The sequence below is a fragment of the Leptidea sinapis genome, chromosome 7 (genome assembly GCF_905404315.1).
Source record: "Leptidea sinapis chromosome 7, ilLepSina1.1, whole genome shotgun sequence".
Lineage (NCBI taxonomy): Eukaryota > Metazoa > Arthropoda > Insecta > Lepidoptera > Pieridae > Leptidea > Leptidea sinapis.
In genome coordinates this window covers 5,094,076-5,119,067 of record NC_066271.1, presented here as the reverse complement: position 1 = coordinate 5,119,067, position 24,992 = coordinate 5,094,076, and the positions used below count along the sequence as shown (strand labels likewise).

Genomic DNA, 24,992 nt, shown 5'->3' with positions numbered 1-24,992 from the left:
GCAGGCTAGATTATGGGTACCACAACGGCGCCTATTTCTGCCGTGAAGCATTAATGTGTAAGCATTATAATGTTTCGGTCTGAAGGGCGCCGTAGCTAGTGAAATTACTGGGCAAATGAGACTTAACATCATATGTCACAAGGTGCCTAGTGCAATTGTAGTGCCGCTCAGAATTTTTGGGTTTTTCAAGAATACTGAGCGGCACTGCATTGTAATGGGCAGGGCGTATCAAATACCATAAGACGAGACGAGCAGGACGATCACGTCCTGCTCGTCTCGTTCCTTATTTTCATAAAAAAAAATAACTTATACAGATAAAATTAAAACATTAATTCAAATTAGCAACTTCGTGACAGTCTTGTTAAAAACTCTGCCTGATAGATGCGTATTCAGAGTTTAGAGAGTAGCTTATTAGCTATCGACAGATAGCATTGGACATAACTATGGATAGATAAGATCTTGTCATTAAACGGTAATAGCAATGTATCCGTAACTAGAGATACGATATTGAAAACGGCCGTAAGTAATCTATCTAACACTCATCACCTATTAACTATTATCAACTGATTTTATAGTCGTCATTATAGAACTATTCTATAAGTATTATAGTGCCATAAACATATCATATTGTATAATACTTATCAATGTGAGATTACTATATCTAATACTACGGCCTTACAAATAATCTATACTAATATTATAAAGCTGCAGTGTTTGTTTGTTTGAACGCGCTAATCTCTGGTACTACTGGTCCGACTTGAATGATTCTTTAAGTGTTGGGTAGTCCATTTATCGAGGAAGGCTATAGGCTATGTTTTTTTTCAAAATTAGGGATCCGTAATAAAATTGTTATTTTGTAACACAAGGTGTAAAATCGAAAACCTATTTTTGTGCGCTGCAAAAACTATTGACAATAGAACAAAATGATGTACAGGCTATAATATAGGCAATATTTTATTACATATAAAACTATCGCGTGAATTATACTTTATATGGCAAAACAACGTTTGCCGGGTCAGCTAGTCTTGATATAAAAATTGACTTGATTTAAAAATAGACATTTTGCGTATAAATTCGGAAATCTTCAGAATTATCATTGTATTGACAGTGTTGTCAACGATATAGTCAACATTTTGCTTATTCTTGGTTTATTCTCAGTTATAAAATTATACCAAGTTTATTTGTAATGTTGCTAATGTTTAATTATTTGTATTCTAAGTTGTTATCAAGTATTTTGTAATATGCCATTATGTAGGTAAATTAATGTACTCATATGAAAATATAAACCGACAAGTATTCATTTCAATGTAATATATGTATGAGATAATTACTAATAATGAAATTATTATGATTTCAATATTGTTTACTCAGTGACAGTGTGCTTCAAGATTATTTTACAAATGTACATAAATAATATAGATAAACGAAATATAATTATGGTTTGTAAATAATAGACAAGAAACTTTCTTATAATCTGTGTTTTATTTCATAATATACTAATATCCAGTCAAGTTAGACGCAAAAATAGTGATCATATATAATAAAAAAAAAAATCCACACTATCTCATAGGTGGTTGTATCATGTAGAATGTAATTCCTTCTACTTGTAGGTAATATCCAAAGAGGATGTAAATATTACGTGATAAGAGGCGGAACTGCCTAAGTAAAAATTTAAATTTAGTTAACTATGTAACGTGCAGTCATTTGACATAAGATTGAAATAGTAGTAATTACAGTATCGCGATTGGCCACGAAGTATAATCCGGCTAAGTTTGAAAGCGAACAGTTGCTTAAAACTAAGTTGATTTCGGATCTCCTTTCTTTACAAGATTAAAGCCGTCACCAAAGGCGGCGACGTGGGGTCGTTCCCTTCCCTAAAATATGGTCGAAGGAGGCGATGGCTGGTCCATGCGTCATGCTCGTGAACGGGTGCTACTCGTGGTGGCTTATCTTGTTACCGGGAGGTCTGCTTGATGTGTTTTTTATTATTATTATTTCCTTTAAAGTTATTATATAATATTTTATTTTATGAAATGCTCACATAATGCCTCTATTTATTTACGGTATGTGTGGATTGATGCATCTACTATACTCAATAACTCTTGTGTTTATAAGTATTCATTTACTTTTTTTGACTTACTCGGGTAAGCCTTTCAGTTGTTGACATTTGAGTATTTTTGTTGCGTCACTTTGCATATACTGTAATTGAAATGATTTGTAAAACAATTAAAATGTAAATCTTGACTTAAAAGAGTGGCAATGAGTTTCTTGCTACTTCTTCTCATTAGCTCAACCCTTTACGAAGTAGCGGTGAATTCAATAAAAAACAATATTTTTTTTGACATTCATAAGTGTCACATCCGTGACCTACATGAATAAAGTGTTTTTGAATTTGAATTCGAACACCTGTCAATGACTGCACGTTTCATACAATCGAGTGAATCGCTTTTTTCTTAGTGGTGATAGTTTTAAAAGGTGACTCTTACTAAAATAAGTATACAGGCCACATGTGTGTAGATAACTTTATAATCTTCTTGTTTTTGTCTGGGCTATAATAATTTGAAACTATCAGTTCACGAGAAAAACCTAAAACACCGACCTTCGACCATGAATAACTTTAGCACCCATGGGATCGATGGTGACTTTTGGCACTTTATTTCTACTGGTCTGGCCAAGATCCCAAACTTCAACTCTGTAGGAAATTTTGGTTATTTGTTTAAAATTAAATGTCTATTTTGACCGGACTATTAGTAATTTACACTAAACGATTTTAAACAAATTAAAGAGTCATATTACATTAATTATTTCTGTTTACAGTAATAACAATGCATAATATACTGTTACATATTTGAATATTTCACTTTGTGACTAGACTATCTACATCTTTAAATTATTTAATACAATAAGTTGTAAATACAATAATTTTTGAAACAGAATCTAATAATTTTAAATTTTACTTCCATTAGATACATATCATTTTCTACGGACAACTATAAAAAATAGATCAAATCTGTTGACATCCCAAAATTAAGATTTATACATTGAAACATCTTTAGTCGACATATTATTTCAACAACAAAATATATGCATCAGATACATTTTTTCACTAATCCATGACGTATCGGCGGGCATTTCAATTATGTCAATTTCAAAATAACTTAAGTATCGATGTCGTAAATTAATTAACAATAAAAAACATCAAAGAGTTTTTGTAATTATTTGTAAATTAAATTTACGTACCAATATTTTTAGACGATGCGGGATTCGAAGCCCCGCCTTTCGGGATACGCCCACCGTCCTAATCCCGGAATTGAAAATACAAGTAAGTGGAAGTACCACAACTCTACCGCGACGCTCTAAGTGTGACACAATAATGCTGAGGTCCGCAACATTGGTTCACGGTTCAGTCGACATTAGCTACTCTGAGCAACATGACGTCTCGATCGTATCGAAACTTTTAAAACTACCTTCCAACAGATCTTTCTGTGTGAGTAGTTACGTAAGGATTTAGAAAAGTTATAATATTTATCACTTTTAGGATTGAAATGCTACATGTAACCAAATTGACAATCCACTGTATACCCATATCGACTTTTTCATTTAAAATCCCATGGAATGCAAAGAACACCATCAGATAGTACCGAATAATAATGTGTCACGTATAAAATGTTACCTCGCAGCATCTGAAACAAAGTGAACATTCATATTAATAACAATGTCTATAATATTTTTTCAATATATAATTTTAGCACGATAAACCACTAACTACACACATTAACCTCACACTGTACCAAATATTTTTTATTACGTACTGTATTGACAATTCAATTCAATTTTTGTGATATGGCGTGTGGCTGCGTACTGTATTGACATCTAGTCTGAACTGAGTATGTGTTAACAATCATTGCCACTGTCATGAGATCGACAGTGACATTAACCGTGTGACGTTGAGTGCTATATAAAGAATGCACAGTACAGCAGGAGCGCCAGTTCCAATTGCCTACAGGTTGCGAGCGGACGTTCAGGGCTGATACATGGTCAAGAATAGTTGTTTCACTCTTAACCAAACGTGAAACATTACACGTACCAATAAAAACTATTAAATTAATAATGAAAATTATGTACAATTTAATATATAATTCTACGTATCAATTTAATATACTAAACACAGCGACACAACAGCGAAGAGCAGCTGACTGTATCTTTTATCCTGAGTACACCAGATCGAGCCTTTCATGTGTGACGGATCAGCCTTAATACAAAGTTTTCACTTCAATAAAAAATATTTCTTTTTGTTTGCTGATTTCCCGTCGTACGCTTTGTTATTCTCGTTTAAATGTTATTGCATGGGGTGGGCCACATATACACTAATATAACATTTAAGTCTATTATTCTAATTATTCTTTTATATTAAGTTTCCACTTCAATCGGCAGTCCCTACTGACTATTGTTTTTACTATGACCCGATTTACCTTATATTCACATTATCGATTTAATCCTTTTCTTATTATATGTAATGTAACAATGTACTCCTTGTTACATTACATGTATAATGTAATGTAACAAGGAGTTGTTATTTGCACATAAGAACTCATTGTTACGCGGTTGACCGTTACGGTGCCATAAGAATTTATTTAAAATTAAAATGACGCGATTGAAAAACAATCGACATAGAGAGACAGATTAGATCATAAAGTGGAGTAAGAACGATCGGCCTTTGGCCTAATATTAAATATAATACGTGTTGAAGTGATATTATAATAATAAAAATAATAATAAAGACCAGAGAAAAGATATTTTAATACGAACACGTGGGTGTTAGGGAAGGCCTCACACGTTACAATATCTACAAATCCATAGACTATAATATAATATCCGGACGACCGAGTCGTGCTCGGATTTTTAAGAATGTACGGGTTTTCTGCTCTCCGGATCACCCAATGTCCCATCTGAGCTCTGTTTTTCATTAAAACACGGATAAAACTACATTTTTTTTAATTTAAACCTAGCTAGATCGATTTATCGCCCCCGAAATTCCCTGTATAGTAAATATTATGAAAATCGTTGGATCCGTTTCCGAGATTCAAATTATATATATACAAGAATTGCTCGTTTAAAGATATAAGAGTTACTTACATTGTCTATTGTGTCAATGCGTGTAAGTAGACTTTGACAGCACAGGATCATCAGAGCCGGCGTAATGCTGTCGTCTTTGATAAGGTCTAACAGACCGAACCGTTCCTTTACTTCCTTGTGCAGCGCTTTTTCAACGTGTTTATTTCTATAACATAAGATTATACATGTAAAATAATGTAAATCTTTGTTTAAATAATGTGAATAAATATATTTTGTTTTTTTTACGAGATTACACACAGAGTCCTGATTGTTAGTAATACACATGAATGGCATAGCCGCCCAGTATTCTTGAAAAATCCAAAGATTACAAGGCATAAAACGCATTTATTTTCTCAAAATTGGTTCCTTTAGATTTCTTTTTGATGTCAGTTAAAACACTACCACCGCTTCAGAAACAAATGGCGCTCCGAGAGAGAAGAAACGGCGAAAGAAACTCTCCCAGCGTTCTTTTTTGCACTTTTTAAAATAAAATATAGATACAATATTGTACTGTCCGATCACTTAGATATTCAGCTGTGGAGTAGAAGAATTTACGACAAAGCCATTTTCTTATAAAACATTTAAATTTATTTATAGATAATGCCTGAACAGTGGCTGGGACTTTATTATAAAGGTGTATACATTTACCCTTAAGGTATTATGTATCTTATGAAGCCTACTACAATTAGTTACAAAAATTGGCACCACGATTAGATATAACATTAGCATACAAGATATTCTTTTAAGTTAAAGACCTCCATCACTTTTATATGTTTGTGAAGTGAACGACTCGTCCCCCGACGTCGCCACAATACCTACTCTTATATTCAATACTTACATGCTATATTCAGTAAGTAGTAAGGTGGCATCGTCTAAGTTTTTACTTATGAAAGCTATAAGCTCGTCGGCCGGACACGAAGACGGCGTTATGAATTGACCAGTTGGCGACACCATAAGGGGACCTGCCTCTCTGAAAATTAAACTAAAATTAAGTAACAGAACGAGACATTTACACAAACAATTAATTTGGTTGGTAACAAGGTTGAACCAAATGATGTGATTTTTATTGTATATACAAGTTTTGTCTTTAATCAATTATATATTCGACACGTGTTTCGCCTGTACACGAGGCATCCTCAGGAGATATTGAACCGCCAAACTCTGGCACGAGACTGAATTTAATGAGCCGGATACCGCTCTAAGCGTTGATGCATCAAATATGCAATAATGTATATTTATATAGTTAATTCTTTATAATTTTTTATGAAATATTTGATATTACTAAAACACGATTATGACAAACTAATTTGTTATATATTATATTACAGCCATTGTAAAATTCTCTATTTGACTGAAAAGAGTGCCCTTTGAGTTTCTTGTATATTCTTCTCACGAGATCTACTTTTTCTGAACATATGGTAGATTCAGTAATGTAAAAGAAATATTTATAGTAACGATTGAAAACTGCGAAACTAAGCCTAATTGAATAAAGTTTATTTGACTTTGAATTTGAGAAGATTCACATTAAATGTTTTGCGGCACTATCTATCTATTAAGCGGGGTTTACAGTGTCTACCCATCCGGGTAGGATTTGTCTTCTTACATAACTAATATGATACGAACTGATTTCCTGCGAGGTATAGAAGTCGTTACATATATCCGTAAAGGTTATACCCTTTACGGATATATGTAACGACAGCTAAAAACAGCAAGCAGATAAATTTTTGGACGCACAATAATTACATTTTAAGACTTTCAGTCAAATGAAAATGGATTAGGAAGATAGTTCTATTTTCTCTACTAAAATTGATTCTCATTTAAGCAACTAGCAAGAGCTAAACATCTAATATCGTTCTATATTTTCTCTGATGACGACATTTTGATTTTAAATTGATCCGAGTGAACTCGCATGAATAGAACCGCGTGCAAGTGCAATCGGATGCATCATCCGAGTGCAAGTTAGAATGACGTGCAAGGGAGTGCAACTTCTCTACATTGGCACATGATAAAAATTTGCATTGAAAGTGCTGCCATCTATTCTATTAGGTACGCTGCAAATTCATCACGATGGCGATCAATTTACATACACGATAGATGGAGATAGTGATAGTAAAAAAACTCATTTAAGTTAAATATTAAAACAAGACTTGACTATCGTGTGGTAATAAAAGTAACATAAAACACCATTAATATCACATAACACTTTTACTCCAACGAGATTGACAATTTCCATCAACAAATAAAAGATAAACTATAAACACAATGAGCGCCATCTAGCGACGGTACGCTACGGGCGTAAAATAATTTTACTAAAAATAACACAGCGCCATCTCTTAGCCTGGGTGATGGGGGAGGCCTTTGTCGTATGACGTCTTCCGACTGGGTGATGATGACTTACCCTTGGTCTGACCAAATATGTCAAAATTGTATTCCTGTGTTTGTGTGAAAGAGCGACAGCCAAGCAACTCTTCTAGAAAATGAGACTATCACACAGGGGCGTGCATTGGTTTTCCAGCGCGGTAGGCACTGTAAGCCTAACTAGTCGTAGTTGCGATTAACATTTAAAAATTTAGTTCCTGTTATAAGGATAAATATAAGTTCATTTACCAACATTTTTCTGCCGTTCTGTCAGACTGATCGTGTTTTTTAGCAAGATTTGTCAAAATATTCAAGTCACCGTAACCAATATCATTCCACGCAGTCTTCGTTGCAGAAAATAAAGAGCAGGTGAAGCAGACCAATAAATTGGAATAGCGGCATCTAGCTAGCCAAGTGTATTTTTCGTAATACTTGGTATTGAAATATCTCATAGTTTTACCTTTTTGTTGAGTTAAAGTAATATTTGGTATTGGTCTATCAAGAGACTATTTATCTACGAACGGAAATTGTGCAAAAGGATACGTAAGTACCTAATTTCTGTAAACAAATCGTATTTTCGCCAGAATCGCGACTCTGGAATTTCTCCATTATATTTTAATTCCTTTTTTGTTACCAACTTTAAACACAAAACATAAACGTGACAGCTACAGTTGCCAGTTCTAACTGTCATAAGCTTGCCTACCCGAAACGTGCCAAAGAAGTCAAATGTGATAATCATATTTAAGAACGATTTACATAGTCATTGTATATTTTTTCCTGTGGTCGTATAACTTTGACAAATAAATTTAGTTATAGAAATTGAACGTATTCTACTAGCTTTGAGTAGGCAATATCGGAACTGCCTACTATCTTATCGGAACGTATAATGTACGGTTGGGTGTTCAATAGAAGTTTGAATATAGAATAAAAGAACTAAATTTATCTGAATTAACTTGGAATCTAGTGTAGATATATTATTAAGAATCTACTACTTTTTTAATACTATAATATCATTGATCTAAATTTGGTAGGCTATGCCTATTGGCATATATGGAATGCACGCCCCTGGTATCACAATTAAACGAGGAATAAACAAGACTATTCTTGTTATGCCTATTACTCGGGGTTTTTTTTTTGTTAGGGGATGCATATTATGCTTTTAGACAACCATCACAAAAATGGACAAACTTGTGATTTGTGTTGCGCGTTTCAATAGCATTGTTAATAAATTATTTACTGATTTAATTTATTGTACTTAATGCAATTTTATTTAAAAAAAAAACAGGATAGGATAATGATGCATGGTTCTTGTCTGGTTCTGCGTAGGCCACTTAAAATTGTATAATATTATATTAAAAAGGCTAAGTTGTTATACGATTTACAAGATGGGCTGGGAGTTTATCAGTTCTTCTCCCCAAGTCAAAACTCCTTTACGAACTGATGTATTGTCACTCTCCATTAAATATATATCTATCAAATTTAATTTGCCTATTCAGGGAAATATTGTAATACAATTTCTTATATATATCTACTTACTGTTCAACAACGATCTCATATTTTCTAAGCGACTCTGGAACAGAATCCGGTATTTTTTTCCCTCGTCCATAGAAATCCCCAATGGAGGTTATAAGCTGTCGAAGGTGGCAACAGTATTGCGTTGCAGACACTTTTGGCATAAATTTTCTGAAGAGAAGAATTATAACAAAAATAACAGTTAAAACTTATGAAACCGCCTACAAATTTAATTATTGAAAACAAGCTAATTGAGTTCTAAATTTAAAACAAGAAACATGGGCATTGACCAAATCTCTAAGAGAAAGATTAGCCAAATGTCAAAGGGCAATGGAGAAGATGCTGTCAGGCTGGAAAAGAAGAGATAGAATAAGAAACATTGTTCTCCATACAAAAACGAAAGTCATCGACAGGTAACTGGTAAGAATAGACCAACAGAAATGGAGGTGGGTAGGGCACTTGATGCGAGTTACAAAAGGAAAAGGGTGCCAGGCAGTGACGGACTAGTATCCAAGGTATGGCAAGGGAAACCGAGGTAGGCAGTTTACCAGACGGGAGGATGAAATAAAGTTAACAGCCGATCTGAACTGGAGAAGAGTCACGCGAGACAGGAAAGAATGGAAAACTTGAGGCCCACGCAGTGTAAAGTTACTCCAAAATACCTGTCATGTAATTATGTACGAAAAAACGTAAGATAAAGACAAAAAATAATAATTTTGGAATAACTTTACTTCGCGTTTATTTATAACAATGAACGTGTTGTGAGTGTTTATGATGTCATAAAATTTACACAGGAATTTTGAAAAGTTTATATAATTTTTAGATTATTTGAAAGGACAGAGATTGGACGCTAATATAGCCGTAGTCACTGAAGAATTATTTGAAAGGACAGAGATTGGAAGATAATATAGCCGTAGTCGCTGAAGGATTACTTGAAAAGACAGAGATTTGAAGATCATGAAGCCGTAGTAGCAGAAGAATTATTTGAAAGGAAGAGATTCGAAGACAATAAAGCCATAGTTGCTGAAGTAATATTTGAAAGGAAGAGATTCGAAGATAATATAGCCGTAGTCGCTGCAGTAAAATTTGAAAGGAAGAGATTCGAAGATAATATAGCCGTAGTCACTGAAGAATTATTTGAAAGGAAGAGATTCAAAGATAATATAGCCGTAGTCACTGAAGAATTATTTGAAAGGAAGAGATTCGAAGATAATATAGCCGTAGTCGCTGAAGGATTACTTGAAAGGACAGAGATTTGAAGACCATGAAGCCGTAGTAGCAGGAGGATTATTTGAAAGGAAGAGATTCGAAGATAATATAGCCGTAGTCACTGAAGAATTATTTTAAAAGACAGAGATTTGAAGATAATAAAGCCATAGTTGCTGAAGTAATATTTCAAAGGAAGAGATTTGAAGATAATAAAGCCGTAGTCACTGAAGTAATATTTGAAATGAAGAGATTGGAAGATAATAAAGCCGTAGTCGCTGAAGTAATATTTGAAAGGAAGAGATTCGAAGATAATAAAGCCGTAGTCGCTGAAATAATATTTGAAAGGAAGAGATTCGAAGATAATAAAGCCGTAGTCGCTGAAGTAATATTTGAAAGGAAGAGATTCGAAGATAATAAAGCCGTAGTCGCTGAAGGATTACTTGAAAGGACACAGATATGAAGACCATGATGCTGTAGTAGCAGAAGGATTATTTGAGAGGACACAGATTTGAAGAAAATGAAGCCGTAGTCGCTGAAGAAGGCTATATCGAAAAATAGAATCAGATTTAATAAAAGTTCCCGGCAACGATTTCTCAGTTTTTACTAACCGCCCTGCGCATAAAGTCTGACGACTTTCAATAAGTGATTGAATAATTCGATTTTCAATAAAGCAATTGTATTTGCAAGTTAAGTTTTGGGGTTCATTCAAGTGTTTCATTATTTACCAATTTGTATAATTACCTTCTAGATATATGAATGTCCCTTAGTATACTTGATAATGCTTTCTCATAGTTTGGTATTTCTGTGAGCGCACTGTCTTCTTGGCTAACCTTTTTAATAAGCTGTAAAAATATGTTATTCAGTCATTAAAAAAATTACTCACATAAATAATTAACTGTTTAACATCCAGTCGGAAATTACCAATCTCATGACACCGGTTGAGTTATATTGACTAGGTTTTTTTTTTTTAATATTTTCTACTTATTAGTTTAGTTTGCTTTAATTAACAATACTTACTAGATATATGTATGTTAGTAAGATACTGCTGATATATGGAACGTGGTCGGTAACTATGGGCCTTATGGGGAAACTCATTGTTACTCAGCGGGCAATGGAGAGGGCTATGCTCGGACTTTAAAGGCATTTATTTTCTCAAAATTAATTCCTTTAGAATTATTTTTGATGTCATTTCTAATAACTACTAGTTACTATTATCGCTTCGGCTTCACAAATGGCGCTCTAAGAGAGAAGAAGCGACGCAAGAAACTCTCCCAGCATTCTTTTTTTGCGCTCTTTTAATAAAAATATACAATATTGTACAGTCATTTCTATCGCTATAAAATAATCACAATCTAGTCCCAGGCTGTCCGATCATTTAGATATTCAGCAGTGGAGTAATAGGATTTACGACAGAGCCTTTTTTTTTATAAATCATTTAAATTTATTTATAGATAATGCCTGAACAGTGGCTGGGACTTTATTATAGAAGTGTATACATTTACCCTTAAAGCTATTATGTATCTTATGAAGCCTACTAGAATTAGTTACAAGCAATCCCTTACTTCTAGTGTTATAATAATGAAAATCACTATTAAGAGCATAAAGCTGACGATTTTTGTGAACGTATATTAAATTTTCATAAACGTACTGAGAATGAACAGTCATAATAATTATTTCTTTAAATTTTTCTTTGAGAGACTGTCTATAACCAAGCTGATATATAGCACGAACAGCTCTATTTCCCTACGAATCAGAAATGTTTAATTCAATACTCACCGAAAGCCACTCATTCCTAACATCAATAATGTTAAGGAACACATCGCCATCCAAACTGACTCCAGTAAACTGACCAAGTGCTATTGTTCTTCCTGAAATATTGTTATTTTATTAATGACTGGTTAAAAAATATTGTATTAGGCATTATTTTTCAGAAATCCACAATTATCTAAATGTTCTACGTATTCCACCACCGGATATTACGTCAAAATGCTAAATACCACCCCGCATCACGTTGATGTCTGGTATTCCATAACCGCACATTTTGCAAGAAATATCTTGCCTCGCACAGCCACTTTGTGATATCAATTACCGGCTGCTGTTTTTCCGAACCGATACGACTTGGGGACCCTTTTCTTATGACAAGTAAGGGACGAGATGAGCAGGACGTTCAGCTGATAGTAATTGACACGTCCTGCCCGTAAGAACGCAATGCCACTCAGGATTCTTGAAAACCCCAAAAATTCTGAGCGGCACTACAATTGCGGTCGTCACCTTGAGACATAAGATGTTAAGTCTCATTTGCCTAGTAATTTCACTAGCTACGGCGCCCTTCAGACCGAAACACAGTAATGCTTAAACATTACCGCTTCTCGGCAGAAATAGGCGCCGTTGTGGTACCCATAATCTAGCCGGCATCCTGTGCAAAAGAGCCTCCCACTTTTCTTCCTTCAAGAAAAAAGCATACTCCCACCTTTTCCATCTCTTGAAACCTGATGTAGCGGGTGTCCATGGGTGGTTACCTTACCACACCCTATCACATGAGCCTTTTGTCCCCTCATATATAAAAAATTATGTGAGTCCGCCCAGGTTTGTTACTCTACAGCAGAATGCGATAGGCTTTAGGTGCTGTTAACATGTACATACTAACAAATATTAGCGTAATGAACACGTAAAAAATTGTTATGTTTTTTTAAAGTGATAACCCTCACTTCTAGGATCAATACACAAATAGAATTTGAAAACAAAATTTTATGCTCGATGCGGGACTCGAACGTTCCTCTGGCGTTCCGTGCCAGTGCTCTCCCAACTGAGCTAACATAAATCTTGTATGCTTTGTTCAACTCTCAGGTTGTGGCTTCATATACAGGATCTACTGTACATTTGATAACCTGCTCAACCCCAATATTTACATATTAGGAAATAGACTTGAGATGTCGCTCTTGTAAATTTAAACAATTTGTTATTACACTTAAGAAAACTCATTGCATTTAGGTAATAACCAGATGTTGCCCTCGTTCATTGGAAGCAGCAGAAATAGTAGTATTTTACGACAAAAAATTAAAATATATTCAATGCATAGTTTTAACTTTATTTTAACGAGTTTATTATACGTATGTATAGAATATAGATAATTTAAAATAATTACATGAATAAAAAGTTCTTAATTTCAATAAAATTCCAACGGTTAACACAAATTTGATTATTCTTTCGAGTTTTTATTTTATATCAGATTTAAAACAATATAACATAATATAATAATTACAGAGTAATTAAAACAAAAAAATTATATGTACCTACACTGGAAATGTTTCTTAAATCTATTTAAATAATGATATTTTGTTTCATAGTTTTAAAAACACTTCTTGTAAACAATTTAAAATAATAAATTAAAAAAAAATAACATCAATAATTGATTAACAGTCTTCATATCTTAAAAAAATATTATTCGATACTTAACCTTTTAAATTAACCATATGTTGCGAATGCTGTGACGCCATTTCCGTGAGACTTTGTAAAGCTCCTCTAATATGACTAATGTTCCACCCGTTGTCATATTTCAGCTGAAAAAAAATAAAGTTTCAGTATAAGAATAAACCCTTCTGCGTATTACATAACCTAAAAACATTTAGGTCATTTAAACATATAGATTTGTTTTTGAAAACACGGAACGAGACGAGCAGGACGTTCAGCTGATGGTAATTAATACGTCCTGCCCCATTACAATGTAGTGCCGCTCAGGATTCTTGAAAAGCCCAAAAATTCTGAGCGGCACTACAATTCCGCTCGTCACCTTGAGACATAAGATGTTAAGTCTCATTTGTCCAGTTATTTCACTAGCTGCGGCGCCCTTCAGACCGAAACACATATAATGTTTACACATTACTGCTTCACGGCAGAAATAGGCGCCGTTGTGGTACCCATAATCTAGCCGGCATCCTGTGCAAAGGAGTCTCCCACTGGCAGATAGACTGTGACAGCTGTGAAAACGTCCAAAAAAAACTGAAGTTGACAGTTAACCTCTATTTGAGCAATGCACGGACACTAACACAAATTGCAATACAAATTGCATGTGTAAGGCCGCGTTTCCACCTGAAAGAAAACTCGCGGAAGTCTTCCATGAGTTCCTTGTAATATTGTTTACATGTCGTACTAATCTATGCAATTTATTTCTGCTATAAATGTCTTGCGAGAAGCTCGCGGATCATACAATCGCAACTTATCGCGGAGGTGTTTACACAAGAGAGATTACGAGTATCGCGATACGAATTATCGCAATTTATTCTATTCTATACTGACGTTAGAAGTTAGAAGCTAAACTGGTCTGTTTTCATCGGTTGTCTAGCAGCGAGAGGCTATAAATTATCTTAGAAAAAACACATAAAAACTTAATAAAGACGAATTGATTTATTAACCTAAGTGAGTTTCCACATAGGTGAGTATTTAGGTAGTCAATTAAATAAGTGGCTGCCTTGCTAACAAATGGTCGCCGCAGGGGGAATCCCTGGGTTTTATGCTAGAAATATTCTTCCACAAATTTGGATGTCTCTCATATGCTCCCGTGTACAAGCGTACAAGACAAGCGTTTTTATGGTCCTATGCTACCGTGTCCATGTGGACACATCAAGACAGCCGTCAAAAAACTACCAATATTGACGTATCGCTAGACAAAAATACCAGACAAATTTTTTACCAGGTGTATTATTAATTGCTCTTGGTTCTAAGAGCCATAAAATAAAGAGCAAAACGCTTTTGTATACAAAATATATTCGTATTTATTTGGGCTTGAGCTGGCGGCGGCCATTTTTGTTTAGCATACAAAAGCAACATTATTTAGTTTTTTTTAGATAAAAAAAATATGCTGTATCTTATAATACCTTGACCCCCTTCTTTTTGCGTTTTTTCCGCTTTAAACTAGTATCTCTTTTGCAAGCTGTGGACATCTATAAGTGTGTCTTCAATTTAACAATAATATGTTGTACATTTTGTTTAGTTTAATAAAGATTAATGGTCCTATGTAAATAAATAAATAAAAAAAAATATAGGCACTATGATAAAAGTACCAAAAGCCATACCTATACTATCAAATTAAATCGATTCATTAAATACACTATTACAGTAATAATTTAAATAACAATAATATATTAGTTATTTTAATTCCACCTTCGCACGACACGCCACAAGTTACGATATCATCCCCACCATCTGGATGTGTGACGGTCCTCCACAGTGCGGTTTTCAAGGAGCTTTCTTCCATGTATCTACTACAAAGCTGTGGAATGAACTTCCTTGTGCGGTGTTTCCGGGACGATACGACATCGGTACCTTAAAGGCCGGCAACGCTCCTGTGATTCCTCTGGTGTTGCAAGAGATTGTGGGTGGCGGTGATCACTTAACACCAGGTGACCCGTACGCTCGTTTGTCCTCCTATTCCATAAAAAAATATATAATAAAACTGCTTTACCAACTTCTTTAATACCATATGAACGGCAGAGGTTGTCTATGAGATTTTTCACTTGTTCACGTGTTGCTTTTGTCGATTCATATTTTTGCTTTGCCTTGTTACTATTCTCAACTATCCAATCACTGCAAAAAAACATGATGAAATAGAATTTTGCCCTTAATAGTGATTTTCATTATTATAACACTAGAAATAAGGGATTGCTTGTAACTAATTCTAGTAGGCTTCATAAGATACATAATAGCTTTAAGGGTATTTACACTTCTATAATAAAGTCCCAGCCACTGTTCAGACATTATCTATAAATAAATTTAAATGTTTTATAAAAAAAATGGCTCTGTCGTAAATCCAAATCCGTATCTAAATGATCGGACAGCCTGGGACTAGATTGTGATTATTTTATAGTGATAGAAATGACTGTACAATATTTTATATTTTTATTGAAAAGAGCGCAAAAAAAGAATGCTGGGAGAGTTTCTTGTGCCGCTTCTTCTCTCTCAGAGCGCCATTTGTTGACGATGACATCAAAAAGAATTCTAAAGGAATCAATTTTGAGAAAATAAATGCTTTTTATGCCATTTAATAATTATTTTTGGGTAATATTGTATACACAGGAAACTCAAGAAAAGAAAGAAGACACTCACAATAAGTTATTTACAGCCCTTTTTTCTTCCACTTTCCTCTTCATATGAGATGCTTTTTCAAACTCATTATAATAGTTTTCATAAGCTTTCTGTAAATTTTCTTCACTGCAAAATGTATAAGAATTATTAATACAGCCTTATTAATTAAAAATTCTAATTACACTTACATGAATAACTTAAATAAATATGTTTTCATAAAACCTATTGGTTTTACCTGAATTCCTTTCTTTTAGGTTGACTCCTTGGTATTTTGTCAATATAACTTGTAGATATATCACATGCATTTAATACTTTTATGACAGTTTCCCTTATATTATTGCTATTAATATTTATATTTATTAATTTAAATTGTCCTGCAATAATTCAAATTCAAATTATTTCAACCAATGACCACAGCTCACAAGAAATCAACAAGGGGTTGCAATAGGATGGAAAAAAATACTGGTCCCTAAAGATGATTATGAAAGCGAAAGACCGAAGAATGGCATTGAAAAGGAAAACCTTTGGGGCATGTTTACTTCCATGATTGACTTGCGAAACGTGGGACCTTTTTTTATGGCAAAGGAGGACAAACGAGCGCACGGGTCACCTGGTGTTAAGTGATCAACGCCACCCACATTCTCTTGCAATACCAAAGGAATAACAGGAGAGTTACCGGCCTTTAAGGAAGGTGTACGCGCATTTTTTTTAAAGGTACCTATGTCGTATCGTCCCAGAAAAACCGCACAAGGAAGCTTATTCCACAGCTTTGTGGTACGTGGAAGAAAGCTCCTTGAAAACCACACTGTGGACGACCGCCACACATCCAGATGGTGCGGATGATATCCTAATTTGTGGCGTGTCGTGTGAAGGTGGCATTCGCCGGCGCTTTGTAGAGCGATAGAATGTGCGGCTTGAAGTATTGCCGTGTTCTATTTATGACGCCCAACTTCTTCGAGGCCAATTTGACTTTGCCCTCCAGATGACCACGGAATTGGCAATCGCTCGAGATTTCGAGACCCAGTATTCCGATACTAGGCGAGGCTTTAAGGGAACTGTTGCCGAAGAGCGGTGATACGACAAATGGGGTTTTATTGTGGTAAACGCGCAAATCCAAATCTCTCAGAGATAAATAGTAGAGAGTAGTATTTCAGCCTCGAAAAGAAGGGATAGAATAAGAAACATCTAACAACTCCGATCAAAAACGAAACTCCCTGACATACTGGAATAGTCCAACAGAAATGAAGGTAGGTAGAGCACTTGATGCGAGATACAAAAGGAAAATGGAGCCAGGCCTCAACAGAATGGTATCCAAGGAATGGCAAGTGAAACCGAGGTAGGCAGTTTACCAGATGAGAAGATGAAATAATGTTAACAGTGGGTCCGAACAACCGGAAAACTTTAGAGGAGGTCTATGCCAAGAGGGACGCCGATATTAGAGATTTGTACATTTGATGTAAGACTAATAATTGTATGTACATATTTACGGTATAAATGGGCTTATTATATTATTATTAATTAAAATTCAAATCACTTAGTAATTAACATCATAAACTACTACTAAATAGAAGTTAATGTCAACGAATACCTATGAATTATTTAATATTATCAGTCTGCATTGTTATTCATTATTATGTATCAAAATCTAATGTAATTCATTCATTCAATGTGAACTTACCACTTGCACATAAACCTTACAACGGCCCTGTGAATAAACTTGGTTTAAAGTTATACCTGATAATAAACCAAGAATATGCAAAATGTTGACTATATCGCAGCCAACACTGTCAATACAATGATAATTCTGAAGTTATCTGAATGTCAAGCAGCCTTGCAAATAAACACCGGAAACATTATGTGCCTGAATAAACCAACCATAAGCAAAATGTCTATTTGTAATTTTGTATACTCTTGGTTTAATCTCAGGTATAACTTTAAACCAAGTTTATTTGTAAGGCTGTAGAGGTTTTGCAAGTATCTCTTGTTTTCAAAGATATATTAAGATAATTTTTTTCTTTAAATAAATAATAAAATAACCTTAAAACTAATAACTCTGTTTCAAACTGCTTTATATACTAAAATATTAATTTAAGATTTAACTAGATTATTAAGAAATTTTTTAGTTTCATATATTTTATGCAACCCAGTTGAAATTTTTTACTAGAAATGTATATAAAGACCCTATGTTGGCGGATTTTATATGTGATTTAAGATTTAAAATGTTAAGTTAATTAATTTAAATTTTCTACAGTTTTTTAATAATTTGAACATAAGCAGTGAATTCAAACTTATGATGGTTGATGCTGCCACTACACTATGATTTTGTAACATAACATACAGTTTTTCCCTTTTGTTTCCATAATATATTTAATAACAAATACTAAGTATTACTTTTTTTATGGAAAAAGGGGGACAAACAAGCATACAGGTCACCTAGTGATAAGTGATCACTGCCTCTTACTTAGAGGAATCACAGGAGTGTTGCCAGCTTTTACGGAAGCTGAACACGGTTTGAAACACTGCACAAGGAGGCTTATTCAACACTTATATCATAATATAATATATAATTATGTATTTTTATTTATGTATATTGTATTAAATATATTGTTGTCTTGTACCCATAGTACAGGCTATGCCTAGTTTGGGGCAAGATAATTTATGTAAAAGTGTGTCAATATTATTATTATAATAAATATTTTGCTGCAGTTGTTTAAAAATAAGGTTATAAAAATAAAATGGTACAATTAAATAAAAAGGGCCAGTGAATTTCTTGATCACTTAATATTGGATGAGCTGTTTATTTGTTTATCCTCTACTATAAAAAATACTCTGTCTTTTCACAGCATATAGAAAATAAATATAAATAACAATATACTTTATTTTGTCAATGTGACAAAATGTGCTGTATTTTCTCTAAAACATAGTACTAATAAACATTTTTTGTAAACATCTTACCCTCCGGCATATCTCTTTTTCTTAAATAGAAAGGTAGATTTGGTACTGTTATATTTCTACTACATTGCTGAGCTTCTATTAGGGCACTGAGTTGTTGCAAAGAGTGTTCATTTATTTTCTGTAATTAGAAAAGGTTCCTTATAGTGCAAAGGTACTCAAATGTTACACTGGTCACTATAAGAGTTAAAAAATTGTTGAAAATTTAGAGATATCTGCCATATTTTTGATTAAATAATATTTCAAAATATATAAACTACTTATCAACTTCTTAAAACAAAAATAATTTTAGAATAAACAAATGTAATTATTTTTCTACTAAAACAAATTATTAATACAGATACTCACCCTTTGTTCTGGATATTTTCCAAATAAGTCTGGATGGACACTAAAATAAAAAGGTCTTAATGCTGTTGAGACCTCTGCAGAACTTAAACATCTGTGCAATGTTATGGATTTGTACCTGAATATAAAAAAAAAGTTCTAAGAGAGTTATAACTCATAACCGATTAAATATTAAAAAATACATTGAACATCAATTTAAAATATTTATGTTACATTTATGGCTATTAAGATATGTTACTTTGATTTGTAGAAACAAATCTCACTTTTGGCTTATCCGGCAAAACATCCTTGATTGGGCAGTTTAGCAGGGCTGCATATTGCGCACTACTTGTAATGTACGATCATACCATAGTTTTCTGTTATTCTTGATGTTTGATCATTTTTTATCTATTCTAATTTAGGCGTTCTTGTCTTTTGAATATGTTATTTATATTTAGTATTTACATGGTCTTGAAAGTTATGCCATTAGCCATATGTTATGACAGGCATGTCAGGCAAGTTCTACATGACATCCGTAAAAATATGAGACACTGACAGTTGACACATGATTACAATTTTGTCAGCTGTAAATACAAAATTATGACAAAGATTACAACCCAAAGCTAGTTTAATAAAAGATGAAGGAACAAAAATATTCGCAGACATGACTATTGTCACGAGAGACTATGGGGCAATTAGGTTAAAATGATTTTATAAATAGCTAAAGTCTTGCCTAAACTATCAACTAGTCCATTATTTTCATTTGTGATAGGCGCTAGGCCTATTCAGTTTATCGTTTTAGGCAGAATTAGGATAAGGAAAAAAATTATATGCTTGATTGACAGTAAGTAATAATGGATAAAAACTTATAACATTTTGAAGTTCATAGGAAATTTTCACCAAACTTCGTTAATGTTGACTGGGCCTCTGGGAATGCAAAGGTGGTTCCTAAATTTTATGTTGGAGCATAATTTCTCTCTCGATTTGAAATGTCTTAGGTCAGTAAGTTATAAGCTAGAGTTTACTAATACATTATATAAGTTGGTATAATTGTATTTCTTCTTATTGTTGAAATATCGCCGCAATCCTTATCTTAACGATAACGGCCCTAGAATAAGCATGACCTCTTTAGAACATTATGGCGATGACCTCTATTTTTATTCTATACAATGGAGGGTGTGCTTCCTTTGTATATTTTTACATAGACTGTTCTACTTACTAAATACATATGTTACCTTCGAAAGTCTAACAAAGGGCTGACCTATAGTTAGTACTACTTTTATTAGTGATTTTTTATGGATTAGGTTGCTCTATATTTAAAACGGCTCAAAAATATAGTACTTTGAGGCCACAATATACCTAGGTACGCAAAGTAATTTTATTTTGTCTTTAATTAGTCGATATTTTGCGAGTGACGACGTACCTACGTGTTACTTTCGACATAGTTTTATCCATCTTCATTTTTTTATTTATTTATATTAACTGAGTAGAGTAAAATTATATATAAGTTTAGGAATTTACTTCCTTTAGTAAGGAGCTTTTTTCGAATTTAAGTGTCCATAGTAAAATTTCAATTAGGTTTGGAAATTATTTTTATACCAGAATATAATATGAGAATTAGAAATTAAGGGACAATAACAGAATGATATTTGTAAGGTATATACTTTTCAAATTCAAATATTTTTATTCAAAATAGGATTCAAAATGTTGAACTATTTGGACGTCAAAAAACTACTATCACCCATTCATAAAATAAATCGGCTTCATCTTCATTCTCTTTGGCATAGTTAGTAACAGTAGTACTTGTGACTTAGGAGTTCAATTGAGGTTTTTTTTCGTAGCTTGCATTTTCCCAAAATTTGACGCAGTGATACCTACGCTTGCGCTTCTCTAAAGCCTACAATTCATCATCACTCTGATCAATTTTAGAGTGTTGCAGCTCTTGAGCCTTTGTCTCAAATAAATTTAACTTATATAGAGGAGACCACATATCTGGCTCTAATGTTAGCTGACCTTATAACGTTCTAACCATCATCAGTACCAGTAACTTTTCGCAACGTACAGTACCAGTAATTTTTTTGAACGCTCAGCTTAATACACTTTTGTACCAACGTTTTGCCCAAGAGCCATCTGCAACTACTATCTATCACAGGACAGCAATCTTTATCCACTTCACTGTTTAAATTGGCAAACCTTTTTTCTTCTTTACCTTCTGCGATCATCTTAGTGGCACTTCTTTGATTGCATTTTGGGCATATTTAGCGTTCTACAAATTTCATTTAACTGTGCATATCCATTTCCTGAATAGAAACCTATCCAAGATTCCTTCCACGAACGTTTAATTTATATTAAGTTTAAAATTTAGGTTTTTATTATACACTATTTCAACCTTTTAATATATTTTTCAATCGTGTTTGAATGTATCATCACTACATACTATTAAAACAAAGTCGCTTCCCTTAAAAACTAGTAACTTCGCAAAGGATTTTGATGCGGTTTTTTTAATAGATAGAGTGATTCAAGAGGCAGGTTTATATGTATAACACGTGCATGGTATAATAGAGAAACACTGATAATATCATAGGTTTCTAATGTGATGTCGTAGGTAAATGAACATATTTATTTGCGTTTACATTGGAAACGCTGGCTGAACCCTAAGTGATAGATGAACATCTGTGTATAATGTACTAGAGTATTGCATTGTAGGTATATGTCTATCTCTTAGGGATAGCCATTTACAGCATTAAATTTAAATGAATACTATCGAATACATTACGGAATTAAAATGCATGTTATTATATAAATTTTTCAGTAAATAGTGAAAATAATTACTCAAAATCCCATTCACAAGCCGAGTCCGAGCTGAGTCAAAGTAATGCAACGTTCAAAATCCGTGTATCAATAGCATTGGTCAAAAACTAATTTTGAGTACGGCGTAAGTTCAAAAATGAAACGGCCTTTGCGACCGGCGGCGTGTGCGCATCCCCACATAAATAGTTGTGCTTCGGGCGCAACGCGATAGCAATAGTTTCTTCAAATACCTATTTTTCAATTTACGCTTGACCCGGGTCCCATCTTAATTAATAAGACAGCATTTGGCATCGAAATATGGGAAGACTACGCATGATTTGTATGCCTTTACCTTTATCAGGGTCAATAATCTCCGTAGACATATTGATTATATCGTTATGAGTGCGCATTTGAAAAGTACTGAAAAAGACTAAGAAGCTAAGCGTTAAAAAATGGATAGATTTGGTATGAGTTAGACAAAATGTGAAGGCTACGCATGTGTCGAGTTCGGCGAGTGTGACGCAATGCATGAACGTAGACACGGCAGCGCCGCACGAGCTCGCGGATACGCCTCGGTCCCACTTGCCGACCTGCTTCACAATAATTGTTACATGGACGAGTTTAATAATTAAGCGATAAATATACCAACAGAGTGTTCGCAAGTGGAGGGCGGCAGTCGAGTGGCGACCGCGATCCGTGGCAGACATTCGCGGCATTCGATGGACTCTAAAGTTCATTCGACATTTTTCTTTCGAACATCGAAGGAATCTCGCCGGACTGGTTCCCGCGCAATGCTAGTGCGCCGCTCTGGTGAACCCTTTCGCTTGTAAATGTGCCGATATTTACATATGCTCGCTCAATCTCGCGTCGAACTTTCGATCTGCGCCCGTGATTTAACTGGTGTGCTTCGTGATCCGGCTGAGCGGGACCGAGACGTGTCCTTACCGTCGCCGCTGCCCCAGCGCGCTCAACTCCTGCACAACGTGCGATGATCCACGTACGTTTTTTTATCCCATTTTATCTGCCATTCATCTCGATATGTTGACTTGTTTGACGACATTGTCGCAGGACTGCAATTAATTATCATTTCCGTTTATCTGCACACAGAACGCTCACAAGAAATGACTTGTGCACAAATAAAATACATGATGTATATTCAGATTAAAACTACATCACACACAATAAACGCTGATAGAATTCTTTACATAATATATGATTTCCATTTGATTACATGAATTGTGTGTGAACATTCCCGCTTAATTTAGAAACTTAACGCGTAACCTACACGTAGGTACTAATGTAACATAAAATTATAATACAGTGAACATTAAAATTTATTTCATCTGTAGGTTAGACGCAGTTAGCATAAGCTTGCGTGGATATTAAAGCCTGTTCTACGTTTTATTGGTCGTTTTTGCATTTCAATTAATGTCTAGAGAAAACCGCGCCTCTATAATATATATAACAGCTTTACGTGAAAACAAACTCATTATCGTTAGAAGTCTGTTTACAAAAATTTAAATTGATAGAACGTTCTAGATTTTATAAAATAGAAGGTAGGTAGTGATATTAATAAGTGTTTATTTATTGCTAGAGGCTTTGAATAAAATGTGCATTCTACCTGTGTAATAGTTAATTAAATCTCGAGATTGGGTAATAACTTACATGAATAATATCTTCCTCGTTTGATTTTATTACCTAGGTAGGTACTTATACTATAATATAGGTACTTACCACACGTTCATTATAATTACCTACGGAGTTGTTACTTGCGTGATAAGTATCCAGTCACAATCAATAACAATTAATCTTTCTACAAATCTTAAACCTTATTAGATTTACAACGTACCTACCTAAGTATGAGTTTTAAGTGTTCCTTAAAAATGTGCAATGATCTGTTGTAGGTATATACCTACCTACTAGATAGCATGTTCAAAAAATGATATAATTATATCAAAATATTTCCTAGTCTAGATACCTATATAAACATTCATCATTTATAACTTTCAGTAAATATAATTACTGTTATTGCAAATATGGATAAGGGATTGGTAGTCTCTGATGCATATCTGCTTAGAAGGTTATTATATCTTTACGCTTGGCTTACCATGAATACGCCCCTTTATAACACAACTGTGGTTACTAACCAATGTCTATATTCGTCGAAAAATAGCTAATAATATTGTGTTTTGTAATATTAATGCTTTTGTGAGTCTATTCACTGATCCTCTAAGTTTGTGGGGTTAATAGTTTGATAACAACAGGTGAACCATAACATTAGGAATTCTTCTGAGGTTACTGGAGAGTTGGTAGGTAATAACAGGTATACCTACCTATACCGATACTAGGGATCTAGTATTTGTTGTTGTCGCTGCATTATGTTGCGTCTTTTACTAAATATAGGACGTGAAGTGGATGCTCTGCGTTCGTTTACAGTGCGGCTTCGAGAGACTTTTGAGAGACGGCTTTTCTTGAGACTTTTCTCCAACTTGCCACAAAGCCTAATTAAACCATAATTATTCCACGATACAAGGTAGGGATCCTACACATAAAAATGTGATCACATCTTAAGACAAGTGATCTCAAGCAGGCTACTTTGTACTCCCATACCATCAAATCACGATCATCAATCATCGCATGACTATGTGTAG

At 34.0% G+C, this 24,992-nt stretch overlaps 2 protein-coding genes across 2 annotated transcripts in view; one reads left to right on the top strand and one right to left on the bottom strand.

Annotated features, from left to right (window-relative positions):
• Positions 1 to 1,463: 1,463 nt before the first annotated feature.
• On the bottom strand, positions 1,464 to 20,040 carry LOC126965394 (T-cell activation inhibitor, mitochondrial). The gene is made up of 13 exons (XM_050808990.1): positions 19,836 to 20,040; positions 19,576 to 19,690; positions 19,231 to 19,348; positions 16,511 to 16,649; positions 16,297 to 16,401; positions 15,660 to 15,777; positions 13,652 to 13,754; positions 11,971 to 12,062; positions 10,936 to 11,036; positions 9,010 to 9,156; positions 5,954 to 6,085; positions 5,137 to 5,281; positions 1,464 to 3,683 (listed from the first exon to the last, which is right to left on the bottom strand). Exons 1-13 carry the CDS (start codon positions 19,856 to 19,858, stop codon positions 3,597 to 3,599), a joined length of 1,425 nt encoding a protein of 474 aa, XP_050664947.1. The 5' UTR covers positions 19,859 to 20,040; the 3' UTR covers positions 1,464 to 3,596.
• A 2,959-nt stretch (positions 20,041 to 22,999) lies between these two features.
• The window catches only part of LOC126965396 (protein decapentaplegic), a 40,415-nt gene continuing 38,422 nt past the window's right edge, over positions 23,000 to 24,992 (top strand). The window contains exon 1 of the mRNA XM_050808995.1: positions 23,000 to 23,338. The gene's annotated coding sequence lies outside the window, so the exon portion shown is untranslated. The remainder of the gene's footprint in view (positions 23,339 to 24,992) is intronic.

Coding starts and splice junctions, on each gene's coding strand:
- LOC126965394 (XM_050808990.1), bottom strand. CDS start 19,858: ATGTTTTGCCGGATAAGCCAAAA. Junction 12,063..13,651: donor ACATATGGTTAATTTAAAAG/GTTAAGTATCGA, acceptor ACAATATTTCAG/GAAGAACAATAGCACTTGGT. Junction 3,684..5,136: donor GCATTGACACAATAGACAAT/GTAAGTAACTCT, acceptor ACTTTGTTTCAG/ATGCTGCGAGGTAACATTTT.